General features: G+C 47.2%; 1 protein-coding gene across 3 annotated transcripts; it reads right to left on the reverse strand.

The window, feature by feature from the left end:
• Window positions 1-5249: 5249 nt before the first annotated feature.
• Window positions 5250-27478, reverse strand: PCMTD2 (protein-L-isoaspartate (D-aspartate) O-methyltransferase domain containing 2). 3 transcript variants are annotated; one of them, XM_004430165.3, is made up of 6 exons: window positions 27366-27478; window positions 22120-22448; window positions 18357-18459; window positions 17443-17614; window positions 11825-11948; window positions 5250-8591 (listed from the first exon to the last, which is right to left on the reverse strand). In XM_004430165.3, exons 2-6 carry the CDS (start codon window positions 22424-22426, stop codon window positions 8212-8214), a joined length of 1086 nt encoding a protein of 361 aa, XP_004430222.1. In that variant the 5' UTR covers window positions 22427-22448; window positions 27366-27478; the 3' UTR covers window positions 5250-8211. The 3 variants fall into 3 exon arrangements, with proteins under 3 accessions (XP_004430222.1, XP_087301054.1, XP_087301055.1); XM_087444928.1 differs by lacking the exon at window positions 27366-27478 and adding an exon at window positions 26635-26893; XM_087444929.1 differs by lacking the exon at window positions 27366-27478 and adding an exon at window positions 24489-26619.
• Window positions 27479-27701: the final 223 nt, after the last annotated feature.

Genomic DNA, 27701 nt, shown 5'->3' on the forward strand with positions numbered 1-27701 from the left:
CGGGCCTGGCCAGGCCTGGCCAGGCCCTGGCCTGGCCGGGCCAGGCCGGGCCTGGCCAGGCCGGGCCGGGCCCTGGCCTGGCCGGGCCGGGCCAGGCCTGGCCCGGGCAGGCCCTGCCTGGCCCGAACTGCCCGGGCCCGGGCCGGGCCGGGCCGGGCCTGGCCTGGCCAGGCCTGGCCGGGCCAGGGCCTGGCCGGGCCAGGCCTAGGCCAGGCCGGGCCGGGCCTGGCCCTGGCCGGGCGGGCCTGGCCCTGGGCCGGGCCGCGGCCAGGCCAGGCCCTGCCTGGCCTGGCTAGCACAGCCTGGCCGGGCCGGGCCTGGCCTGCCGGCACTGGCACAGCACAAGCCTGGCCTGGCCTGGCCACGCAGCCTGGCCTGGCACAGGCCTGCCTGGCCTTGGCCTGGCCTGGCACGGGCCTGGCCTGGCCTGGCCTGGCCTGGCCTGGCCCCTGGCACAGCCTGGCCTGGCCTGGGCCTGGCCTGGCCTGGCCTGGCCTGGCCTGGCCTGGCCTGGCCTGGCCTGGCACTAGCCTGGCCTGGCCTGGCCTAGGGCGGGCCTGGCCTGGCTGGCCTGCCTGGCCCCTGGCCGGGCCTGGCCTGGCCTGGCCTGGCCGGGCCGGGCCGGGCCGGGCCTGGCCTGGCCGGGCCTGGGCCTGGCCGGGCCGGGCCGGGCCGGGCCGGGCCAGGCCTGGCCGGGCCTGGCCGGGCCGGGCCGGGCCGGGCCCTGGCGGGCCCAGCCTGGCCGGGCCGGGCCCAGGCCTGGCCTGGCCGGGCCTAACTGGCACAAGCCAGGGCCTGGCCGGGCCGGACCTGGCCTGGCTTGGCCGGGCCCGGGCTAACCTGGCCAGGCCTGCCGGGCAGACCGGGCCGGGCCTGGGCCGGGCCCTGGCCTGGCCGGGCCGGCCCAGGCCTGGCGAACCGGGCCTAACCAGGCCTAACCAGGGCCGGGCCGGGCCCTGGCCAGGCTGCCGGCCCGGGCCCGGGCCGGGCCAGGGCCCGGCCCTGGCCAGGCCCTGGCCCGAACCCCTGGCCGGGCCCGGGCCGGGCCGAACCCTGGCCGAAACCCGGGCCTGGCGGCCAGGCCTAGCCTGGCCGGCCTGCCAGGCTGGCTGGCCTGGCCCTGGCCAGGCCTGGCCTGGCCTGGCCTGGCTGGCCGGCCTCGCCTGGGCCCTGGCTGGCACTGGCCTGGCCTGGCCCCGGCCTGGCCTGGCCTGGCACAACCTGGCGGGCCTAGCCTGGCCTCGCCCTGGCCGGGCCGGGCCTGGCCTGGCCTGGCCTGGCCTGGCCTGGCCGGGCCTGGCCTGGCCTGGCCTGGCCTGGCCGGGCCTGGCCTGGCCTGGCCCTGGCCGGGCCGGCCTGGCCTGGCCTGGCCTGGCCTGGCCCGGGCCTGGCCTGGCCTGGCCTGGCCGGGCCTGGCCGAACCCTGGCCAGGGCCTGGCCGGGCGGGCCTGGCCGGGCCTAACCTGGCCTGGCCTGGCCGGGCCTGCTGGCCAGGCCCTGGCCGGGCCTAGCCTGGCCGGGCCTGGCCTGGGCCTAGGCCGGGCCTGGCCTGGCCTGGCCGGGCCTGGCCTGGCCTGGGCAGACCTAACCTGGCAGGCCTGGCCTGGGCCTAACCTAACCTAACCTGGCCGGGCCTGGCCTGGCCTAGCCTGGCCGGGCTGGCCTGGCCTAGCCTGGCCGGGCCTGGCCTGGCCTGGGCCTGGCCTGGCCGGGCCTGGCCTGGCCGGGCCTGGCCTGGCTGGCCGGGCCTGGCCTGGCCGGGCCGGGCCTGGCCTGGCCGGGCCGGGCCTGGCCCTGGCCGAGGCCTGGCCGGGCCTGGCCTGGCCTGGCCTGGCCGGGCCCTGGCCGGGCCTGGCCTAACCTGGCCGGCCTGGCCTGGCCTGGCCTAGCCTGGGCCGGGCCTGGCCTGGCCTGGCCGGGCCTGGCCTGGCCGGGCCTGGCCGGCCTGGCCTGGCCTGGCCGGGCCAGGCCTGGCCTGGCCTGGCCGGGCCTAACCCTGGCCGGGCCTGGGCCTGGCCGGGCCTGGCCTGGCCAGGCCTGGCCTGGCCTAACCTGGCCCTGGCCGGGCCTGGCCGGGCCTGGCCTGGCCTGGCCTGGCCTGGCCTGGCCTGGCCTAGCCTGGCCCTGGCCTGGCCGGGGCCTGGCCTGGCCCTGGCCGGGCCGGGCCTGGCCTAGCCTGGCCGGGCCCTGGCCGGGCCGGGCCGGGCCTGGCCGGGCCTGGCCTGGCCAGGCCGGGCCTGGCCTGGCCGGGCCTGGCCGGGCCGGGCCGGGCCTGGCCGGGCCTGGCCTGGCCTGGCCTGGCCTGGCCGGGCCGGGCCGGGCCCTGGCACCTGGCCTGGCCTGGCCGGGCCAGGGCCGGGCCTGGCCTGGCCTGGCCTAACCCCTGGCCGGGCGGGCCAGGCCCCCAAGCCCGGGCCCTGGCCGGGCCAGGCCTGGCCGGGCCTGGCGGGCCTGGCGGGCCTGGCCGGCCGGGCCTAGCCCTGCCTGGCCCTGCCGGGCCCTGGCCTAACCGGGCCTAGCAGACCTGGCCGGGCCTGGCCAACCGGGCCGGCCTGGCCTGGCCGAGCCCTGGCCGGGCCTAGCCTAACCTGGCAGACCTGAACCCTGCCTAACCTGCACTGCCAAGCCTAGCCGAACCGGGCAGACCAGGGCCCAAACCTAGCCTAACCTAACCTAACCCTAACGCGCCTAACCTAACCTAACCTAACCTAACCCCAGCCTAACCTAACCTAACCTCTACTTTGACCCTACCCCACCTCTCACCTAACCTATCCCTACCTAACCCTCACTAACCTGACCCTACTCCTGACCCTACCCCTGACCCTACTCCTACCCCTGATCCTGACCTTGACCCTGACCCGGACCCGAACCCAAACCCTAACCCTGATCCCTAACCCGAAGCCTGACCTTGACCCTAACCTCTAACTCTCACCCTCACCTTCTCCCTTAACCCTAACCCCTGATCCTGACCGCAACCCCCAGCCCAACCCTGACCCTACACCCTGACCCTGATCCTTACCTCGGCCTATCCCTATCCCTAACAGAATGTGGCAAAGAATCTAACTATATTAGACATGTATCAAAAAACTCACTGTAGGTGGTGGGGCAAAACGTGCTGACCTAAGTATCTTTGGAAATGAAATGAATCTGTAAAGTAAAGGCAAAATGTACTGTACATAAACGTGGAGTCTATTTTATAAAATTTACCATGGGGGTCGTAGCTAGCAATTCTAAAGCCACTATATCTGTAATCCGGAATGGAGCAATGAGTTAAATAAACGACAGATGGTGGGAGTCAGGTTCCTCACTGTTGGAGGGGAAGGTGAGGGATAAGCAAGGGGAGAAGGTCGCAGTACCCATGTGAAGATGCAGCAGGTTGGTGACATCAGCATAAACTCATCTTTAGCTAAATACAGACACAGACAGTTCCACAGAAATCTTTACAACGAGGTGTGTGTACATAGGTTGGAATACACGCATATACTTCCTTGGATTGTCAGCTGAGCACATTTAGTTCCCACATGTAAGTTTTAATACCATTCTCTAATAGAAGGAACCAGGGCTCTTGAAGAAATGGCTGATACTAGGACTGAGACATTATTTTATGTCCCATTACAAACATGTTGCCAATTAAACTGTGACTATCTCAACAAAAGAAAAAAAATTGTTGATGAATTTACTTCCACTAAAGCCAGACAGTACACTTTTAATAAATTCTGGTTTGGGTATATATAATATATTTAAACTTAATATTGCGATTTTTAATACACCTACTTTTGAACATGTCAGTATATTTTTTTCAACTGTGTTACCACTGTAACACAAAAGGAGCATCACAACCCTCATGAGAGCAAGGACACGGGCGGCTGGCCCTGGTGGCCGGTGGGACTGGCCCGTCCCCAGGTGCACCTACAGCTGGAGATTGTCTCAGGGTTTCTCCTTTCTCTTCTCTGCGGGGACATCTCCTCGGGAACAACCCGCATCTGGAAGAAGTACTACGCGTGCGAAGCCTTAACGCAGGGATGCTTTTGTCAAATACGTCCCGCTGGCCACTCGCGTCCTCACCGGCACGCGAGGCCGAGTCCGCGGACGGGATACGCATGCGCTCCACACGGGTCGGCGCAGGGGGTTCGGGCGCCCCCTGCTGTCCACCGGGGCGCAGCGCAGGACGCACCGGGCCCACGGCTCCGCGGGACGGATTAGTCCCCTCTGGGCAGGTCCGGGGACTCCCTGAAATTCAGTGTTATGATTATTCAGGGCCATAATTTGGAAATTCCAAATGAAATGGAGCCCACCACTCCTGTGCCTTGATCAGAAAAGACACACAACAAAAAGCAAAGTAGCGGGTCAATATACAAAAGTAATTTGATTTTCTATGTATCAGTGCTTGATCTGAATGTTTGTGTTGCCCCAAAATTCACGTTGGAATCCTAATGCCCAATGTGATGGCGTTAGAACGTGGGGCCTTTGGGAGGTGATTAGGTTGTTAGGGTGGAGTCCTCAAGAATGGGACTAGTCCCCTTATAAGAGAGACCCCAGCCCCTTCCCTCCATGTGAGGATATGAGAAGCCAGCCACCAGAAAGGGAACCCTCCCCCTACCATCCTGGTACCCGGATCTCAGACTTCCAGCCTCCAGAACTGAGAAATTTCTATTGTTTATAAGCCACCCAAAATACCAAAATGGTGTTTTATAGCAGCCCAGATGCACTAAAACAATCAGCAATGACGTATAGGAAAAATCGGAATTTGAAATGAAAAACAAAAGGAAACCCATTTACAATAACACCTCAAAAACTGAAGTCCTGACCCTGACCCTAACCCCTGATTCTGTCCCTGACTCCTAGGCCTTTGCCTCTGACCTTGACCTCTGGCTCTGACCCTGATCCTAAACCCTAACTCTAAATCCTGACCCTGACCCTAAACCCCCATCTTAAACCCTAGGCCTGGCCCTGGCCCCTGGCTCCTGACCCCAACCCTGACTCTAAACCATAAACCTAAACCCTCATCCTCACCCCTTGCTGCCCCATAACACATGTTGCCATTACCCAATTATCTTTTATTTAGCATTTTCACAATACAGGAAAATTGTGCCAAAAAACTAACCACAGACACTCTTCAGACACCTATTCTTTCATGTAGTCAGAGGAAGCCACTATTCTATTTGGGTACTCTAACCTCAGGTGCCTTCCATAACTGTACTAGAACGGTACAGAAATAAGCAATAACACAAATACAGAAAACACGTGCCTATTAATAAAGGTGAAAAGTTTATTTTTCAAGATTTTATGAAAAAACATAGTCAAGAATTTCAATCCCACACAGGAAACAGAAGCCATGCTAAGAAGGCTAAGGGCCGGCCCCGTGGCTTAGCAGTTAAGTGCTCGTACACCACTACTGGCAGCCCAGGTTCAGATCCTGGGCGCGCACCGACGCACCCCTCGTCCAGCCATGCTGAGGCCGCGTCCCACATACAGCAACTATAAGGATGTGCAACTACGACATACAACTATTTACTGGGGCTTTGGGGAGAAAAAGAGAAAAAAAAAGGAGGATTGGGGCCAGCCCCATGGCTTAGCAGTTGGGCTCCCGCTCCACTGCTGGCGGCCCGGGTTCGGATCTCGGGCGTGCACCAACGCACCGCTTGTCCTGCCGTGCTGAGGCCGTGTCCCACATACAGCAACTAGAAGGATGTGCAACTATGACAAACAACTATCTACTGGGGCTTTGGGGGAAAAAAAAGGAGGAGGAGGATTGGCAATAGATATTAACTCAGGGCCGGTCTTTCTCAGCTAAAAGAGGATTGGCATGGATGTTAGCTCACGGCTGATGTTCCTCAAAAAAAAAAAAAAAAAAAATCAATAAAAAAAAATATTTACCCATGTACATCAGCTCATTAAAATCTTTGTTTCAAATTTCTTGCTTTAATCCCCTGAAAGTTCCAGACTGGCAAAAGTATTTTTACATACACAGTTGACTTTTACACTACATACTTAATATTTATAAATTTGATATTTGTTTTACACAGGTCTATGGCTTCACTACTTTCAAGACAAAAGTCACATAAAAATACAGTCTACTCAAAACGTACGAGTCAACAGTGGTCTCGCATGTGGTTTACAACACAGAGCTTCAGACAACAGACTATACACATCTCCTCTGTCTGAAAACAGAAAGTAGTGTACCATACTGAACTCTGGTACAAGGTGCTCCAGCACAGGAAAACTCAGTTGCAATTCTCCTTTATTTTTAACAAACACCAAACTATTTCACATATATTATACCTATACATATTTTTAACCAAATTCTGGTTTAAAAATCACAAACTGAGAACAGGTAAATACAAAATGTTAGGAAAGGTTTAACATATATAGGGAACAACACGTCCTATGCATTATAACAAGTTTTTACAATCTAGCATAAAGGCAAATGTGGTTTAAAAAAACATGAAGTCCATATACAATATATATATAGGGAAAAAAATTTAGTCAAGCCACCTAATATAACAGATTTCACAGATATCATTTAATATTATATCCAAAAATGTCCATGTATTGCAGAGGTCTCTACATACCAATTAGAATAATGTCAAAAAGGATCTGCAAACTATGAAATGTTAGCAAGGACATAAATCATGCGTTTCTCTCTGAAAGAATGATGCTGAACTTTGAGTTAAAAGGCAGATAAACACAACTATGAAGTAACCTTCTTTACAATATCTTAAATTTACAAATCTAGGGCAATATACGTTTTCCCAGCTATGCATACACACAGCATCCTGTGATAAAAGTGATTCAGTTACTAAAAAAAGCAGAAAAGGGAAAAAAAAAAAAAAAAGCAGAACTCAGTTAAGCTGGTAAAACCACAAAGACAATGAACCCCACAACTCCCAAGAGGCTCATCATGAACTCTGGATGCGTAACCCTACATCTGCCCTCTGAGTTTGGGTTTATTGTTAATATCTTATACTATTCTTTCCTTTGGGTAAAAAAAAAAAAGTCTGAAAAGAAGCAACATTTTGGAATAAGAAATGCCATCTCACTGCCAGGATTGCCTTTTCTTCTAGACCCATAACGTGATAAAGACAGAGCTCTCAACATACAACACCTGGAGAACATCACAGGTCACTGTGAGTTAAATTGTTTTAATGCAATGGAGCTACTAAAATACATATATTTGTTAAGAAAATTACAAAACTAACAAATTTTTTTCTCCAGAATTATAAAAGATAAAATCTATGATTCAGTACTCTAATGTGATTACAGAAAAATAGCCAACTGAAGTAAAAAAAATCCGAGGCTATCTATAACATACTCCCAATCTACTTCCTGAGGTCTTAATACTTTCCGCCTGCTCTGAGGACCAAGCACGTCAACACCTTAGACACCCATTACCGCACCCAAGGGTGGATCAACAATCGCCCCTGTCGTTGTGGTAGAAATCACGTAGCACACAACCCTTGCTTCATTCTTCAGGATATTCTTTTAAGCGATTGGTTCTTTTTGACATTGGTTCTTTTAAAGGTTAACAGAAGGTGTCAGGAAAAGATTCCCCGGAATTCTTTCGTAATTCCAGAAAGACATCTTACTTTCATTCCTCCTCCCTCATCAAAATTTTTCTTTTTAAAATTGCAATTGACAACTCACATAAGATTTAATTAATTTCCTTAAAATAAGAGAGGGCTTCTCAATCACGTTTCCCCTCCTCTAGAAAACTAAAAGGTTTAGTGAAACTCAGGGCCAGTAATTAAGAGGTTGATATGGTAAAATTCAAACTTGGACGTCAGTGTATCACACCCAGAAAAGATTTCATACACCTACAGACTTGTGCTTTGTTTCACACTGCACAAGAAACACAGGTTCACTTCAATTTCAGTGTTCACCTTTAACGCAGACTGTACCCTGTGAGAAACAGCCACAAGCAGTCTCCTTGTGCAGACCTCAGTGTTTCCTGGGAGGTAAAGCAAACACCTTCTCTAGGAGATTCTCTCCCTTCTGAGAAAACTCTCTCCCACACACTTTACATTCGTCAGATTATGTATAAAGAAATCACGGCACTGAAAGAAATTCTAGAGGACGATCGAAAACAAACTAGAAAAAGAAACGTAGAGAGTAGAGGGCTTTCCTTGCCCATCACACCTGCTCCAGGCAACCCTCAAAGGCAGACATCGGGCTCAGCAGTTGGCTCTGCTGCCTTTCCCTGTTCCCACAGACTTATTTTTCTCTGTAATAAAGCAAGTAGTATTTCAGGGGATCTGGCAGAGGGAGGCTCAGGACCTTCTCTCGTAGGAAGTTCACCGGGGGGTCTGGCTTTGTTTCAGGCAGGGTTTTCTCCTCTTCGTCCTGCCGTTCCTCTTCCAAGTCTTCCAAGCTATTGTCATCAGAGGGGTTGGAAATCCGACTGGCAAAGACCTCTTTGTCCAAAAAGACAATCGTTTCCATTCGACGGTGGCGAACTCTCCTCCGTTTAAACCTGGGAGTGTTCTTCAGTCCATTTCCACTTTTGCTCACTGTTTCTTGATGAATGATCTTTTTAATGGTGCCCCGGATGGCGATGCGAGCCAGGTCCTGGAGGCTGCGAACTGCCAGTGGTGCTGCGATGCAAAGAATGAGACATGTCAAACTCGTCTGTGACAACAACACAAAACCTAAACATCTGAAAATCCTAACATCCTCACATTTTCATTCACTGGCATATTTACAAATATACTACAAGAATATGATGTATTCTAGGCAAATGTCAATTAGTGCTCTAACTTGCATTCACATGGTACTTTTCAAAAGATAATACACTAACCTGTAACTTAGATAAGGAGAGGAAGAAACAATGCTTGGCTAATCAATCAGTGGCAGAACAAAAACCTGGATTACTGCTTTCTGCTTCTTTGACAGCCAGTTTCATTACTCTATTTATTGTGTTCATTTATGTATTCTCTCTCATCCAGTAGTAATACAGTGAATATAGGGCTCCAACATTCTTTTATCCATTTTAATATTTTCATAGTACTTTACAAATTGAGTATTTGTTCCTTTTTTATTAATGCAGAGAAAAGCATTTTTAAGAAGAAAACTTCAAACCACACCAAGGAAAAATAAAATCTGGCAAATAAAGTTCAATTTAATGCAAACAATACACACATGGCAATATAACGGCTTTTCTCAAAGGGAAAGGAATTGAGGGTTGCGTGTTTAAAATATTAAACTGAAACTCAGCATCACTTTTTCCCTCTAGTACCTAACTTCTCCAGAAGCCAACCACCTACACTACGGGGAGGGCTCTCAAGTTGGCTGCAGCATTTATTACCCAATCACAGGCCTGCACAAAATCTTGGCAGTGTCCATTGTTCATCAGAGCCCTGGAAAGCGCCCACACCCCAGGCTCTCAGCACTTTCTCCGCTTTATTAACACCAACCCTTCCCTCCTCGATGACGGGCTCCAGCACCTACCCTGCTACGGAAGACCACAGTCACGGCTTTCTGCTCGAATGCTGTCATCTTTCCTTCCCTCGCTCTACTGGCTGTTGCCCCTATGACTGCTGAAACGACTCTTCAGAGGTCATCACACCTCCCGACTGCCAGCTCTAGACTCTCCAGCTCTCCCTGAGGTGCCACTTGGGGGAACTAACTCGGTTGACTGTCCCCTGCCCGAGTCTCTGACTCCTCTCCCGCCCAGCCTGATGGTGTTCCCTAAGGTTCTGATTTCTACCATTTCCCCCTCTCCATTTGCCTATTAATCCTTGGTTTGACATCCATTCCATGGATTCAAATAACAGAGACTGGCCAATGGCTCCCAGCATTATAATCTAGTCCTGTCCAGCATCCTGAGCCATCCACAGACCCACATCTACAACAGATGATGGACACCTCAGGCTCCCACGTCCTTCCTCAGAAAGGCCCTATGTGCCGGCCCCTGAATCCTATCCACTGTAGAGGCCAGTGTCTTAATTTCAATCTTTATCTCTTGCCTGGAAAATCCCAAGAGCCTCCTAACTGGTTCCTGCCTGCAGTCTGTCACCTGTCCATCCACTTTGAGGCTGACCCCATCTACCCCACACAGCACATGTCTACACCCACATGACCTCTGGCACAAAAAGATAGTTACAAATAACTGGACTGTTCACTTCAGGAGCCCTAATAGCATCACATGATTGTTCATCACCCAACATTTGCTTTGAAGCCCTGGCCTCAACACCTACCTCTAAGGGTGTGTTCCACATTGTCACGATTCTTATCCAGCCCTGATCAAACCTTCACACCAAGAGATTTATCTTCACCCAGACCCTCAAAAAGCCTCACAGATACCCCAACTGTGCCCTCACCTTCCAAAACTCTGCTATGTCTCTGGAAGGTGGTGCCCTCCCCAACCTCAGCAAGTGCTTGCTTACTTGTTCAGGTGGCATTTTCAGGGAGCGTGCACTTGACAAACTCACCTCCGCCACCACCAGGGTGATCCAGAACACAGAGGCACCAAAACTTTTATTTTATTTTTGTCTGTCTGTATGTATGTATGTGTTTATTTTTGTGAGGAAGATCAGCCCTGAGCTAACATCTGCCAATCCTCCCCTTTTTTCTCGAGGAAGACTGGCCCTGGGCTAACATCCATGCCCATCTTCTTCTACTTTATATGGGATGCCACCACAGCATGGCTTAACAAACGGTGCGTCGGTGCGCGCCCGCGATCCGAACCTGCAAATCCCGGGCTGCCGCAGTGGAGCTTGCACACTTCACCGCCGTGCCATGGGGCCGGCCCCCACAACTTTTATTTAAAGCATCTGATGGCTCCCCACAGCCTACGTGATAAACTCAAGTCTGACCTACATACCAGTCTGGTTTCTGCCACACCCTTACTCCAACCACACCAGGGAACATGCCTGTGGAAAGTCTCCTTACCTCTGCTAACGGTTTTCCTCTCTTTCTTCTCTCCTGAGGGTAGGTCTTCTCACCCTTGAAGACCAAGCCCAGACGCCACATCCTCTGTCAGACCCTCCCTGATCCCTCTCAGCCCCTCTGTTACCACCTTTCAAGGACCACGTGTATTTCACGTGACTTGCACTTAGCAGAGACCACGGCAGAACATCACTATTCAATTAATGACTCCTCATAAGTTAGAAAACAATTCTGGAATGAATTCGCCAACATGTATCACCTTTGGGTGGTGGGATTACAGTTACTTTTTCCTTCCTATTTTTTTTTTTTTTTTTGCGTTTTCCAAATTTTCTAAATAATCATGAAGCAGAGTGCATGCTGAATGATTTTATTTTAAATAAAATCATTCGCAATTCTCATTACTGAGTGAATTTTTGTTTAAATTATAAAACAACATTTGGATGAATGCTGGCCCTGATGTCAGCTCCTTGCTCGGTCTCCATCCTGAAGGAGTGAAGCCAGGCTGAGCCAGGGAAGGCTGCACAGCAGGCCTCCCCCTCGCACACCAGCAGACCAGCTGGACGTGCACCCACAAGGCCACCCCAGGGAGCAGAGGGTCCGTCCCATGACTCTGCAGGAGCCCTCTAGCTCGGCGAACATGCTTTCTCTGTAAGACCTCTCCATATGACAGAATTAACTCCCTTTTATGTGTACTTCTGTTTTCAATGGCATGACCAGCAATAGCTCTCTGCAGATTTAAAAGAAGGCTAAAATAACCTAAAATAGGCTAAAAATAGATTATAATTTTTAAAATGCCTAAAAATCACTTGTAGAATTTTAAAGTTTTAGTGGAGGGAAAAATGCTCTTTAATATTAAAAAGTTCCTTACAAATTTAGTTTCCCTTCAGAGTCTAATGAGACTAAAAAGATCTAAAAGATAAGCAAGGATCTTTGTACTTACGTAACTGGACAAGTCTTGATTTTCCTGACTCTGAGTGGCAGGGCTGAATCAGAGGAGCAAAAGAAACAGCCAGGATCTTTTTGGTTTCCCAAGCAGAAGGACCAGTACGCGTTATCTTAGTCAACTATCCCAAAGACAAAATGAGAATATTCAAAAGGTTTAGCTACTGGTAGCTTATATTTAAATATAATCATTCCTATATATAATCTAAAAAAGAACAGATACACTAACAATGAAATAACATGATAATATGAGCCCCTAACGTGCTGTGACATGAAGTACACATAACGTATTAACAATCTTGCAAATACATTTAGCCTGAATATATTTAAGCCTCTAGACCTAACTTCTGTTTACAGGAAATATACATGAGGAAGTTAAAGGATAACAAGAGGAAACAATCAGATAAGGAACATGGGGACTCTGATGAGACAACTTTCTTGGGCTCTCCAAGAGAGTCCATGTTGGGGGAGAAGTCAGGAGAGCGGCTGTTCTAAAGTAAAAGCTATCAAAGACGTACACAACCACCCTCAATGCTTCAACCCAGACTGAATCCTGGGTGTTGTTTCTGGAGGACGGGAACTATAAAAAGATCTTCCTACAACAACTGGGGACTCATGACCATGCACGGAACAACAGCTACCACTCCAGAATCACTGTGACTTCCTCAAAGATGACCACGCCATCCTGGACATGCAGGAGCTCATCCTCACTCTTCGGAGATGTACACTGAAGGGTTTCCATGAGTTTCTCAGTGACGTCACCCCCCAACACACGTAGAGTTAGGTGGCTAGCACACTGCGGCGTAGGTCATCCAAACATTTCTCATGAATCACAGTATTAGGGGCACCAGAAGAACCTGATCAGATGACATGGCCCTCCTGTGTGTTCTGTGCCAGTCTCCCAACAGCCTCAACAGGTCACAGGACTATTTTTGGTCAGCTCTGACATGCTAAGATTATATGCTCTCTCGTCTAAAAATATCCAAGCCAGCAAATCCTCTAAAAACTAAGACTCTATGTCATGAATCTTAGAACTAAAACAACTAAGTAGCCATGTACTAGATAAACATCGACAAGTTACTCATATTCTTATATACCAGCACAAATTTTTTTTTCAAAAACATTTTTTAAAAGAATTTCTAGTTATAATGAGCATCAAATATTTAAATATAATCAATAAATGATGTGTGAAACCTTAAAGAAAACCATAAATCCCTATTTCATGTTCCAAATGAGCAATGAAATATTGAAAAGTAGTCTACAATCCTCAAATTAATCTAGATGTAACACAATTCCAATAAAAAGTCCAACACATTTTTGTGATACAACAAAGATTTCTAAAATCATTTGTATACGTAAAGCCATATTTAAACCAATACTCTGAGTGAGAAAGGAGCACAGATGGGGAGGTCTACACAGCATACACTTCGACCTACTAAAAGCAGCAGTAATGAAACAGACAGGACTGTCAGCAAGGGCTCCTCGTCCACGCTGCTGAGAGCATGGCCTGTGAAAGGGCAGCTGGCAAAGTGAGAACACAGAATCTCTGACTAAGCACTCCTGCCTCTGAGACTCGCCTGGAGGAGATCACGGATATAGATCAAGGTTGAGACGAAGAATATCCACAAAAAGATATATGCATAGCTTCTTCACAGTAGCACTGTTTGTAATAGCAAAACGCTGGAAGGAACCCAAATGCCCATCAAAAAATCACATCATTATATACTAATAAAATTTTTTAAACAAACAGAATAGGGACAAAAGACTTTCTAGTTATAATGAACATCAAATACTTAAACAAGAAAAGATGTATACAACTTAAAACCATCAACTCCTATTTCATTCATATCTGGGATGGGTGGAAGGAATGGAAAAAAGTGGGCAAATCTCCACTGAAGGAAGGTTATGAAGAGATGTGTTTGCTTATATACTTTTATTTTATTTTTTTTAAGTAGTTGGCAACTTTTATTTATTAATTTATTTTCTTGTGAGGAAGATCAGCCCTGAGCTAACATCCATGCCAATCTTCCTCTTTTTGCTGAGGAAGACTGGCCCTGGGCTAACATCTGTGCCTATCTTCCTCCACTTTATTTTTTTTTTTTTTTTTTGTGAGGAGATCAGCCCTGAGCTAACATCCGCCAATCCTCCTTTTTTTTTTTTGCTGAGGACGACGGCCCTGGGCTAACATCTGTGCCCATCTTCCTCCACTTTATATGGGACGCCGCCACAGCATGGCTTGCCAAGCAGTGCGTCGGTGCGCGCCCGGGATCTGAACCAGTGAACCCCGGGCCGCCACAGCGGAGCGCGCGCACTTTAACCGCTTGCGCCACTGGGCCGGCCCCCTTTTTTTTCTTTTTTTTTTTTTTAAAAGCTTGTAACCTTTTTTTTTTTTTTTTTTTAAGATTTTATTTTTATTTATTTTTTCCCCCCAAAGCCCCAGTAGATAGTTGTGTGTCATAGCTGCACATCCTTCTAGTTGCTGTATGTGGGACGCGGCCTCAGCATGGCCGGAAAAGCAGCGCGTCGGTGCGAGCCCGGGATCCGAACCCGGGTTGCCAGCAGTGGAGCGCGCTCACTTAACCGCTAAGCCACGGGGCCGGCCCTCTTCCTCCACTTTATATGGGACGCCACCACAACGTGGCCTGACAAGCGGTGCCTCAGTGTGCGCCAGGGATCCGAACCCGGGCCGCTAGCAGCTGAGCGCGCACACTTAACCGCTACGCCACGGGGCCAGCCCCGCTTATATACTTTTAAATAAAAAAATAAACTGAAAACAAACAAACAAAAAAAGGTTACCCACAGGCAAAGGAAACAGAGTAGAGGGGACATACATGTAAGAAAATTCTGTGATCCTTATTTAGACTTTGGAATCTTGTAAATATTTTACAAAGTTTATAAAACCTAAAATGGCAGTCCCTAAAAACTGAAAGAAAATTAAACATATGAGCTGTGCGTCAGGCTGGTGGCATAACCTCACAGGGAAGCATTATTTCCCAGTGACTTTAAAACTTGATAATTCGTACATCTCTAGTGGAATATAAGGGCAAAAAAGCCCTCCTCCCCAACAAAAAAATCTTGAACTTTCAGAAATCAGATTGTTAGTGATACTATGTATTGTGGATAAATAATAAGTTGGGTGGTTGGGGACCAGGAACTTTTGCATGAGAGAAAGGTGTTACTAATAAACTGAAGAGGTCAGAAAAATCCTCTGGTCCTGATTTTGAGTTGGAAGTATCAATATGAATTCATTGTGTATTTTATCTACAAAAAACCAAAACAAAACAAAACACACATGGGTGTGTGCGTGCACGTGTGTGTGTGAACTTCCCAGCTCTACAGGTCCAATGAAAAAACCCAGTATCAAAGATTATCCCAAAGGCCCCAACTATGGTCTCTAAACACCCAATTCTCATTGAATTGAAAATGAACAAGGATCCTCAAAAATGGTTAATTCCAAGCTTGTGGTAAAAAAAAAATATATACAAAATGAGTCTGGAACATCTTTTCATACCAGAAAGCAACAAAGTTATCAAAGACTACTGAGATTCTATCAGAGCCCAAGAGCCAAGCTGGAAAGGCACCCACAGGCCAAGACAGGACAATCTGAACTTCAATAAGGATCACACAAGGGTTAAAATATTAAGTAAGTTTCAATCCACGAATTCATACTGATACTAAAAAACAAACAAAACGTCACTGGTTACCACCTTTGGCAGATTGCTAGAGAACAAGATTATTGAGAAAACTGATAAACAAAGGTTAAGAATCAGAATTTACCCTGCCTCTCCTTATAAAGTATACCTCAGGGCAACCAAGTAACTAACGAGGGTGTTTCTCTTTATCTAAGTACTCCAGCTACTACAGGAAGAGAAATGACGGCATCAGAATGTATGATTCTGCAGCCCCCAATGAAAGAATGGATCAGGACCTAATCCATTCTGATACAATCACACTGCTTGTATCAGAAAACAAGAGACAGGAAATAGGATGCGCTGACATAGGGAAGCACACCGTCACACCTGCCACATAGAGAAACACACTGCCACATCTAACACATAGGGAAGCACACTGTCACATCTGCCACAGAGGGAAGCACACCGTCACACCTGCCACATAGGGAAGCACACCGTCACACCTGCCACATAGGGAAGCAGACTGTAACACCTGGTAAGTACTCTTGCACGCTCTCTCCACCCCCAAAATAAATCAAACTGGAACCTACTCAAGTCTTTAGATCCAACTACCAAGTTATAGGGATACCAATTACAGAGAGAAGAGCATGTAAAGCATGACCCTAGAGACAAGTAATCGCCAAATCCAGGCTGCAGGAAAATCTGTAAGACAATCTGATTTCTTCAACAAATAAATTGCAAGGAAAAGGTAAAGAAGCAGGATAATTTATAGATTAAAAAACAGGAGATATATCAACCAAACACAATACATAAACCTTAAATGGAGTCTCATTCAAACAAACTATTAAAACAAATTTTGAGACAATAAGGAAAATTTGGACCCTAGTTGGACATGTGAAGATATTAAGAAATTACTATTAATTTTTCAGGTTGATAATGGTTTTGTGATGATGTTTTAAAAAACAGAGCCCTTATCTTTTCCAGTTACATACTGAAATATTTATGGATAAAAATGTTTTTAATTAGAGATATTCACTGAAGTTTTTATATAATAACAAGTAACTGAAAAACTACACACAGCCTAATGTCCAGTTACAGAAGCTAGATAACAGACTACTACGTAAGCACTAAAAGTGATGATGGGGAACATTAAATGACTTAAAATTACATTCAGGAACTCTTTTAAGTAAAACATTATAAGTGCTAAACCACACGTACAATAACCTTTTGGAGAAAGTAGTACAAACTAAGAGAAAGTACTCCAGAATCACACGCTAACATCATTAGAGTAGGGACTGTGAGCAGTTTTTAATGTTCATATCTTCTGGATTTTCTAAAATAAATGATTACCTTTCTAACAAAACAAATTAAATGCTAACATTTAAAAATTGCAGAAAATTGCACAAAAATACACAATCTCCTAATTTTTATCATTTCTGTTTTTCCTAGTTGTTCATGACTGAGACATCCTTCTTGATGACCAACTCATGTCTGATTAATCTGCTCATTTATTACAATCTGTTTTTCCCAATGAAACACAATATCTAAAACATACAGAAACATGTGTGGCCAAATAGCAGACTTGGACAAGATTCCTACTAAGCAAGGAATTCCTGTAAAATACTTGTCATCATGGAATTTGACAATTAGACTAATAATTAGAATACAATTCCTGTAATAATTTTGATATGTTATAATTCTAATAGAACCAGCATAAGAGAATAGCAGTGGAGAAGGGGGAGGAGGAGGAGAGGGAAGGGAGGTCGGTAAGGTGAAGCGCTCTCAGCGCATGCTCCCGGATGCCAGCCTGAGTCAGGACCTGGCCACCAGGCTGGCTTTATGACCTGTCCCTGCCTGTTTCCTCATTTGTGGAATGGAGGGAGGTGTTACGAGGGTTACAAGGGAAAATACATGTAAACTTCCTGGAATAGACCTTGGAAAATAGTTAAGAGTGCAAAAATATCGGTTAAGAAGGGAATCTGACCTTCTCTTCCAGCGGCATGACAAGGATCCCCCCTACTTTGAGAAGATTCTTCATGTACTCTTCATGCTCTTTCTGCACACCAGCCCCACAGTACACCCGATCATACTGAGAACAATCTGGAGAAATTTCCAGGCAATTGCCAGTAACAAAGGAAGGTTCACAGAAGTCAAACCTAAAAGTAAAAAATGTTTTCCATAACTAAATATATCACACTGTAACATGTCTATATAGTAAATCTATGCTAACCACAGGCTGTTTTTCACTGTAAAATCCCACAGCAATGTAATACAATTTACAGAGCCAGAAGCTGGAAGCCAGACTTCCAAAAAGAATTATACTATGAATAAATAGAACCCTAGAAACTCCAAACAAAATATTATAAAAGTGAATATCATAAGCATGATCCAAGCTTAAAATCATCCAAGCTCCCATCATCACTGTCTTCGCTGTTTTTGTAACTCATTATCTTACTCAAGATCTACTAAAAATGAGGTTTTTCTAGAAACGTTAATCCCTTAAATAAGAATGCCTTATTTAAAAATGGCAATAGCTACTTATATATACTGTTTAAAGACAAATGCAACCATTCTCTTTTAGAAATAATTAGGTGATAAAATGTGGTCTCTATTGGAAACAGGAAATTTGAGCAAAACGAACAGTCTATTTCCTTCTCTTATTATATTGGTGAAAAATTACCTTTACTTAGCTATAATAGTTAAAAAAACTTAAAGCCCCTAAAAACACAAGATATTTAAAAAATAATTAGAACAGAAACATATACACCACTGATTCTCCTGCCACAGTTCAACCATGCTTGCTGGTACATGAACACTAATAAGCTGATTTCCTTCCATCTCATCAAAAGCCTAAGTCGTAATTCACACCCCGACCCAGTGGACGGTACTGGGCCTCACTTGTCAAAGCTGTCGCTGGTCCTGATGAAGAAGTCCAGCTTCTGCTTCGCGTACTCGATCACATCCGAGTGCAGCTCCACCCCATGGTTCACACCAAAAGGACCTAAAAGGTTTAAGAAAACCTTTAGAACCAGGGCAACAACTCGTACTCTTTATTTCTATTTTATCAATTGTGATGCGTATGATTTAGCATGTATAATTACAAAATTCACGAGTTTTTGAAATCTTACCACATTACTGGGCCTAAATCACCCAAGCCAATCTTTAAGTATGCAGGGGAGCCTCTGTTAACCACAGCTTAAACACTCATCTCTATGACATTTCCGACTCCACAGCTTTCCAAAGCCTGGCCCTCCCTCTCAAACTTTTAATAGAATCATTTGAAAATATAAAAAAGCCAAGGTCTGAAACCAAGATTTCAAGGTCTTACTAATGAACTGAAGAAGAAACATGTATTTGCAAATGAAACTGGACAGAGGCCTGTTTTCCATAAAAGGTCTACCCAAACACTCCGATGTGGGCATTTTAATAATCCTCACAAAATAGGTTATAATCATCATTAAAACTATAATCCCAGTCACAATGAAACATTTTTTATATCAAAGGAAATTTATCAGTAATTGGAAATAAAGCTGTGAGAAAAGTTAGGAGCCCACTTAATGATGAAAGCGCTCCCTCTGTATAAAGCTGCTCTAGGTTAAGTCTGGGTGAGAATTACTGACACAAATGGCTTAGGTGAATCTCCATGTTGTGGGAATCCTCTATACAAAGATCAAAACAGGTGATTCTCATCTGTGCTGACGGAGAATAGAACAGTGCTCACTTTCTGGAGGGGGTGGGTCCTCTTTCTGAGGGCAGGGCAGGAAAGCCTGTGGGGCGCTGATTCTACTCCGCCTCTTATTCTGGGTGGCACACAGGGAGGTGGACACGTGTAAAAATTAACCAACCTCCACTGAACACCAATGACCAACCACTTGTTCATTTACTATAGGTGAGTTAAACCCCACTTTTTTTATATATGCATGTGAAAATCAACAGGGCCTGTAGGACTGTATTTAATAGACATACAAACTAAAGTCACAGTATAACACTCAACCCTACAGTCCAACAGAAATACTGGTAAATAAGCAACCATCTGTGGGGCCACATCTTTGCATTTTGCCACTGAGGTTTATCTGGTCCCTTCCTAACACAACAGCCAGCACCTCAGGCCAAGGCTCCCCTGTCCTCCACTTGGACAACTCACCTGATGCTCTCTTCTCTCAACATCTTTCATACACAGAGCTGCTGCTAAAACATTCTCTCATCAAAACACACCCTACTTGACAAGTCACGCTATCACTATTTACAAATTATTCCAATTGGAATAAATAATAATAATAACTCAAATCCAAATTATTCCAATTTCAAGACCCTCTGCCAAGTCACTAACTTCAATTCCCACTGCTCTCTGGCACAGGAGCACTGTGCCAGAGACCAAGAAAACAGGCTCTTATTTTCCCACTCATCATATTTTCATTAGCCCCTCACTTTTTATCAAATACCTATTAAGCAGTTAATTCTAATACTAGATATAGAACATAGTTCCTATTCCCAAGAAGAGTAATACCAGACAGAGTACTACCAAATAGAGTAGTAAGACAGATCTCCCGACCACCCCAAAGATGTCTAAAGGGGGAGGGAGGACATAGGAGATCAGGACAACAGCACCAAGGACACGGTGCTGAAGGTGGATCCGAGAGGACACCAGGCAAGCAGCTCCCAGAGCACTCACAGAGCACTTCAACTGGGTGAGCTTATGAGTCACCATCTCTGAAGCAGGTGTTGTTATCTCCCCCTGCTGATGAGAACGACAGAAAGGAGAGCCTTCAGCGGAGGAGGAGAGCCCACACAACGAGCACAGGAACGTGGCCGAAAAGGGATCAAGTTCAGGGCCAGCAGAAAGGCAGCCGGGGTCAGAGTAAGGACCTCTGTGTCCGATAAAGGACTTCACACCTCACACCTGCAGACACTGGGAGCCCAACAAGGTTTTCACCTCTGGAGTGATTTGCACGAAGCAGCATTAAGGGTGAATAAACTGGAGCGGGTGGCCCAGGAGATAACGGCATTGAGACAGAGACACTGGTCCAGCGCGCCACAGCCTTCTCCCTGCAGATCCAAGACATCCATCCGTGGAAGCAAACTCTCAAGTCATCTCCTTCAAATACATCTAAGCAGCATGCAGTGTCCATTACAGCCGGAAACACAGCTCTCCTTCCTTCAGCTCTCTCCTCCCCCGACATCTAAGGAAATTCCCAGTAAACAGGGGCCTCAGAAAAGAGAAGCAACAACATCAGACTGTAAACTGTGTTTTTATAACTGCCAGGGAACGCCGAGCACAACAGGTCACTTCAGGCTTACTGTAAGTCATCTTTTCCAAAGCATCTCGGTTCTTTTTTATAGTATTTCCAATGTAGTCCGTTTGATAATCCATCCCCCTCTCCCCACAAATACCACTTTATCCTTAGCTCCTCCAAACTTTCAGCTCCTATGGGGGGAATTACAAATCACTAATTCCAGATTGACAAATAATCTGGGCTCTCTTTGAAAAGCAGTCTCAATCCAAGACAAGTCAAGTTCAAAAAGCATTTGGCTTAAAAAAAGAAAAAAACCTACACATTTAAAAATTTGAGGGTAGCAATTTACAGCCTGAAGTCAAATGATGAGTCTCAAAACTTCACCAAATTCCGAAGTATATGAACTTATAAAGAAACCAAAAATTTCATTCCATATCCACAAAAATCAACTGTTAGTGCTAAGACTTTCCAAAGTGGCTGTTAACAACTATAAAGAAACGACGTCGAGATGTACATGCTAACAATTTGTACATGACTTGTAAACCGTTATCACTTGAAATCTCCAACATTCAGAATCATACTCTAATTTAATAACAATGTCAAGATACTTAAGCCAAAAACTTGGGGGGCATTCTTGATATTTAGCAAATCCTGTCAGTTCCGACATCAGAACGTACAGACATGCAGCGCCTGTGCTCTGCCACCACCAACTCAGCAGAGGGCAGCCCCCCTGCTTCCTCTTCAGAGCAACCTTACTGCACAGCGCGGCCCCTCACTCCTCCGCAAACCCTTGCACCTCCCTCAGAGGAACAACACAGGCCTTTCCCCCACCACCACATTTTACGCAAAGCAGGAATTAAACAAATCCCCAGTTATCTGATACTGTTGTTTCAACATTAAAAATGGCTGATTCCCATGTACAGTCTCACAACTTATTTGTCTGGGAAAATAGGCTAAAGGGCTTCAAATAAGATAACTTGTGAAATCCCTCCCATCCCTGAAATTTAATAAACAACTTACAGGTATTACTCTTTTAGTATTAAAACAACAAAAACTGCTTGGAAGAACTTTAACTCCCAGAGGACTTAAAAGTTAATTATTCTCAGTTTAGAGACAGAGTGACAGGCAGGCTGAGTGACTGTATTAATCAAGAAATAGCCCAGAAAGCCCAGACTTACACAACTCTCTAAGTCCTCCATTGTCTAGAGGGAGGGTGTGCTGAACAGACAGTGGAGGTGCAGGTGGGAAGGGATAGGGAACAGGAGGGGTCCTTCCAGAAAACTCAGGGCTCTCCCTGTACCAGCCTACCCAGTAACTATGTCTACCACCACCACGTAACTGCTGGGAAGGCCAAGGGCAGGTGGCCACGGTCCCTACAAAGGAAATACTGCCAGCAGACTCTTCTCCCAAGCTCTCTCCAGATTCACCTAGAATGAGCCCCACCATGGAGCTGAGGTAGCCAGTGCCACTGCCCAGGTTCAAGAACGAGAGCCCGGGCTGCAGGTCCAGGGCTTCCATCACCTCGGAGTAGATGCATGGGGCCGAGAGGTGGATGTTGCCATGCTTCCACGCCAAGTCTTTATAAGCATTTTCTTTAAATTCTTCAAGATAATAATCTGCGCGATCGATAGCCCGGAAAGCCTGCTCTACCAATTCCGTGCGGATGTACTGTGCTTCCTTCAGGTTGTCTATCAGCTCATCGTTGTCTTCCCCGGCACTCACGGCACCTCCCATCTTCACGGTCACGCAGGCAACACTGCAATCAGAAATTTGTAAACAGAGCTATCCCTACGAAAGGTAAGAGCAGAACAATAGAAGTTCTACATCCAAACCAATTTCAAATTCTGAATTCTGAAAATACCACAGATGGAATGTATTTTGCCAACACCCACCCACCCCAACTCACCCCCAAGGATGCCAGATTCAGAAGGAAAAGAACTCTAGTTAAATCTGAAATTCAATTATATCCATCCAGAAGTAAATTTGTAATTTATAATATCGACTGAATTCAAAAGAACTTGAGATACCTAAAACATATTTCACAACTTAAAAACATCATTAAAGTATGAATTCAACACTACTAAAAGTCATCAATCTAGAAAGTCAAGTATTTAGGACTAAAATTATCTTGAATACAGATCTGCCTTAACAGGGACATATCCAATGGCAAAATCATTGAATGTAAACACGAAAAAAGAGCAGATATGTCTAAAAAATCATTCTAATATCAACTTCTCTTTGAATATTTCAAGTGCTACAGATCTTTTTTTGCAAATAAAACTTTAAAAGCATAAAAAATGAAATTCAGTAAACAAAAAATACTAAAAAATTGTTCGTTATGTGAAATTCAAATTTAACCGGTGTCCTGTATTTTATCTGGCAACTCTATGCCCCCACATACCTACAAATATCAAGTCAAGCAATCCATTCAATCTCTTGATTTGAATATTCGATATACAAATTTCAAGCAAAAACAGTATCAACAAAACTGTTCCCCAACAAAACATACTACTACAAACACCTTATTGTTACAAAGAGAAACTCTGTTTCAAGGCTAAGGCTTAGGAGTAGGAGGAGCTGCCACTGGAACTCACACACCCTTTCCAAGTGTACCCTAGCAACCCTTCCAGCTCTTTAAGATAAAAAGTACATTTCTTACCTTCTTCCTAACTGCCTTCAAGAAGAAAAAGTAAAAGCATGTGTGCCCCTCTAAGCCAACACCAAAATACAATGTGCCTTCATCTAATTCATAGAGAAAATGCTTTCATCTGTAGAGGTCTTACTCTTCCAAAACTATAAACATCTTTTCCAATTTTATACTTACCCCATGTAACTTTTTCAAAATAATGGTTTTATTTCACATAAAATGCTAATGTTTTACAAAACATCTGATATAAATTGTTAGGAAAAAAGAAAACACAAAGTCTCACAAACACTGACACATTTTTTCAATCTTAACAACTTCCACAATAACCTATTATAATTTTATTATTACAAAGTTTATACTTGCTTTCCCCCTCACAAACCTCTGGATTTCTAACAGCAGAAGGAAAATCATAAAGAAACACTGGGGGGGATTCCATACACACACCCATGTACACAACTGGCAATTGTGGTGGAAGAGGTTTTCGCAGGAATGAAAATCAACAACCACACGGATTAATCTTCAGATTCTTACAAGTACACAACACATGTGACAGTGTTGTAGGCAGGTAGTAAGTCAGACATGAGCAGGGGAAGGGATAAAAGCTGACAAACCACAAAAGAAGCCTCCTCGGAGGGCCCCCCTTCAACACTCACAACATCCTGTTTTGCAGCCCGACAGGCACAGAGCTGGCTTCCACCTGCTGCGCCCTGACCTCATCCTCATTATGTTTAAGTCATAATCAACTTACACTGCGGTTTTGACCCCCCTTGCGGCTGACAGAATCCACAACAGTTCCGCCAAGACCATCTAATGGGAAAAACCCCCCCTCCGGACATGACGGAGGCGGCAACAAGCCAACTGGACAGACTCCCTTCAATCCCCTCCTCCACCCCTCCACAACCTGTATAACCTAAAAATTACTCAAACCCCAGGGCAGTCGCTCACGTCGAGCCAGCCCGCTCCCTCTCTTGGAGTGTACTTCCGCTTTGCAAATAAATCCCTTCTTGCTTTGAACTCTACTTCATGTGTTAGCTCACAAATTGTTTTGCGATGCCTAACAAGATGCTGGAAAACACAGCCAGCCGGCCCAGTGACAAAAGGTGGGGCTTAACACAAACGCTCTTTTGTTTTACGGTTGGAACAATTCACCTTCATCATCAAGATCTTAGAGCTGAATAGGCTTTTCAAATCACTAGGATGGTCCAATTATTCAATTTTCACTCCCATTTTAAGTTGTTGTTTCAAAGTCCTTGTGAGATTATGGTCCATGGACAGTTAATTTAGCTGGGTGGGAAAAAGCACTAATGAGGTCAAGTTTAATCTTGGATAAGCCACGTAGTTCTGACGCTCAAATCTACATCCCTGGTCTAGGACAGTCATCTTAAAATTTGGGTCACTGGTTAAAAGTGGAGTTGTGTTTGGCTGCCTCACCATCTATTTAGGAAAAAGCCTACAACCACGTATCTATATTCCACGGTGGATCTGAAAGCCATCTCTTCCCCCAGAAGCCTGTATACAATGTTCTGTCCTTCCATCTCAATACCATCATTCTATCTTCAGAAGGCAGACACAAACTTGATACTGGACACGTTTCATTTTCTACTGAGTACCTTCCACTTACTTTCCACTTTGCCTCACTTTGAAAGTTTATGACACATGCAAAGGCTAGCTTTTTGCAAAAATAGCTACAACCTTTTTACCGGCACCACCTGCCAGTCACAACTTCATTTTGGCTTCACAACATTATGAGGCAAATTTGGACAGAGCAGTCATTTTGCTCATGATCACACACCAACGTGTGAGGAGAAGGCTGGAATTCAAACACAGGACTATCTGGCCAAAGGCCTATTTTCTTTACCCAACAGCAAATGCAGCTTTTAAAAATTCTCAAGGGAGCAACATTCTTTACCATATAACACATTGATCATCTTTGTCCCAAATGACAGACTAAATAACTATGGGGTAACCCTATCTGTTGCCACTGCTAGGATGCATGTGACCATCTGCAGGGTCTAACACATATTAACTTTGCCTGGTAATCTAACACTACCTCACACTGGAAACAACCACTGCTTAGTACTGACCACCGATGTGCTCAGTCATGCCACCAAAAACGCCAATAACAGGTTCAAAGTTACCCTCGCCAAACCAAACCTAGATCTATAATCCCATCAAATCCAATTTTTCAAAGCAATGGCAGATCATTGTTTGGACGCTGCACTTGATTGATTATACTTTGCAATCCTTAATATAATTCACTACTCACAGTAACTGATCACAGCCTAACAGGACAACCTCCTTCCAAAACTGACTGCCAGGGTGCAGTGAGGAAGATGGCTGGGCAGCAGCAGCCATGGAAAGGTCTCATGATTGACAGCTAATGAAGCTGTGACTATGGCCGGGTCAAGACAACATGAAGCTGTGATAATGGGGGTCACCATTCCAGTCTACGCTGGGTTTGTCAGATTATACATGGAGGGCCATGCTCCAACCTGAATGTCACTTCTCAAGAATATGGACAAAGTAATTCACGTGGAAGATGAGCTGGGGCGGACCCAAAACCACTCCTTCCGCAGAATAATGGAAGAAACTGAGACTTCTTATCTTGAAACCCAGAACTCTTACAAGGAATGCAAAGGGATATTTTCAAAATACTTGAAAGGCTGCCATGTATACACTGTTCACGGGCCTGATAATGCCAGACCAATGGAACACTTGTTGGGTGGAGACAGTTTATACTAAACACACAGAAAAGCTTTCTGACAACTGGAGTTGCAAACAGACACGTTCTCAGAACATGGAGTCCCCCAACCCCAGGGATGTCCCCAGACAGGTACAACCAGGGCTTGGTCCAGGAGCTGAACCCCATCACCTCTGAGACTCCCTCTCTCCCCGAGTGTATGTCTCTATTTCCCCCAAGCACTGCCACAAGTTCTGAGCTGTTTATAGGAACCTGACTTCACTAGTTCTTGAATGACAGTCTATTCAACACGCAGTGCGGAGTTGCTTACTTCAGCCACTGCTTTGCCAAAAAGAACAAAGAAAATGCATACAGGCACACGAGTAAAGGGCGGAGGCAGCGACTGAGACGACTCTTCTGAGGTTTGATGCTGGAGCAAACATCAACTTGAGAGCCACATCCCTTTGCAAAAACAAACAAAACACAGACACCAAGCCCGGGCAAGTTTTCCTTCCCCAACCACTCCTCCAGTCCAGTCCCAGCGCTCTGCACCAATTCTTAGTAGCCCCAAAACTTGGGGGGGGGGGGCAACTGTTTTTAAATAGACTTTGTCACCTTCCATAAAGGTCCAAGGTAGAATCTGTGTTAAATCTTGATGACTCCTGACTTGCCTTAGGACTAACTGCAAACCTTTCCCACTTAGTAAGTTAGAGACTAGTTGCGCATCTGAGAGTTAAGTAGATCCAAGGGTGCAGGCACCAGTGAGGGGGCAGACCTCGGGACCCCCATACCCAAGCGCCGGCGGGCAAACCGCTGGGCGCAGCCCGAGACTCCCCTCCGGGGAAGGGGACAGGAGAGGGGAGGAAGGGAGACAGACTTCCGCGATGGGGGAGATGCCGCGGGGGCGACAAGGGGACTGGACGCGGTGGGTAGGGGAAAGATGGGGTGAAGACGCGGAGGGAACACAGGAGAAGGGAGAGATGGGAGGACACGGGGAGACCGGGGTGGGGGAGGGGAGGAGGAGGGGGACGGGAGAGGGAGGGGGAAGGAGGGGAGGGGGAGGGAGGAGGGGACGCCAGTGGGGAGGGAGAGGACGGCCCCGGGGGAGGGGACGCCAGCGGAGAGGAGGGGGGAGGACGGCCCCAGGAGAGGGGACGCCCGCGGGGGAGAGAAGAGGACGGCCCGGGGGAGGGGAAGGGAGGACACCCGGGAGGGAGGGGAGAGGACGGCCCCGGAGGAGGGGAGGGGAGGACACCGCGAGGGAAGGGACGGCCCCTGGGGAGGGGGCGCCCGCGGGGTATGGGGGCAGCTGGTGAGGAGCACGGGGCGGAGGGCGGCAGCTCTACCTAGGGCTTGGCCGGCGCGGGGTCGAGCACTACCCGGCCTGCAGCTCCTTGCCCCTCGCCCGTCGCCACCGCTCCGCTCCGACCTCCGCCGCCGTAAACACCCGCCACCCCACTGCGCCTGCGTGCGCGACGGCTCCCACTACGCGTGCGCCATGGCCCGGAGCTTAAAGCGGCAACGGTGCCGTGGCTGGGCCCCGCCCGCGCTCTCTGCCCAAGTCCTGCGGGCCGGACCGCTGATCGCACTCTGCGGGGAATGCGGGGGCGGGGGGGGGGGTCAAAGGGCAGCCGCAGGTGAGAATTGTTACGTCTGGGCCTCACCGCGAGCCAGTACTTGGC

This window comes from Ceratotherium simum, chromosome 21 (assembly GCF_057802395.1).
Source record: "Ceratotherium simum simum isolate JZ-2026a chromosome 21, ASM5780239v1, whole genome shotgun sequence".
NCBI classification, from domain to species: Eukaryota; Metazoa; Chordata; class Mammalia; order Perissodactyla; family Rhinocerotidae; genus Ceratotherium; species Ceratotherium simum.

Excerpts from the sequence above, each read along its gene's own strand:
- PCMTD2 (XM_004430165.3), bottom strand. The coding sequence starts at position 22,426 with ATGGGAGGTGCCGTGAGTGCCGGGGAAGACAACGATGAGCTGATAGAC. Across the intron at positions 18,460-22,119 it reads CATGGTGGGGCTCATTCTAG|GTCCTTTTGGTGTGAACCAT; the intron begins GTGAATCTGGAG and ends TAAACCTTTTAG. Across the intron at positions 17,615-18,356 it reads ACCAGCGACAGCTTTGACAA|GTTTGACTTCTGTGAACCTT; the intron begins GTGAGGCCCAGT and ends TTTTACTTTTAG.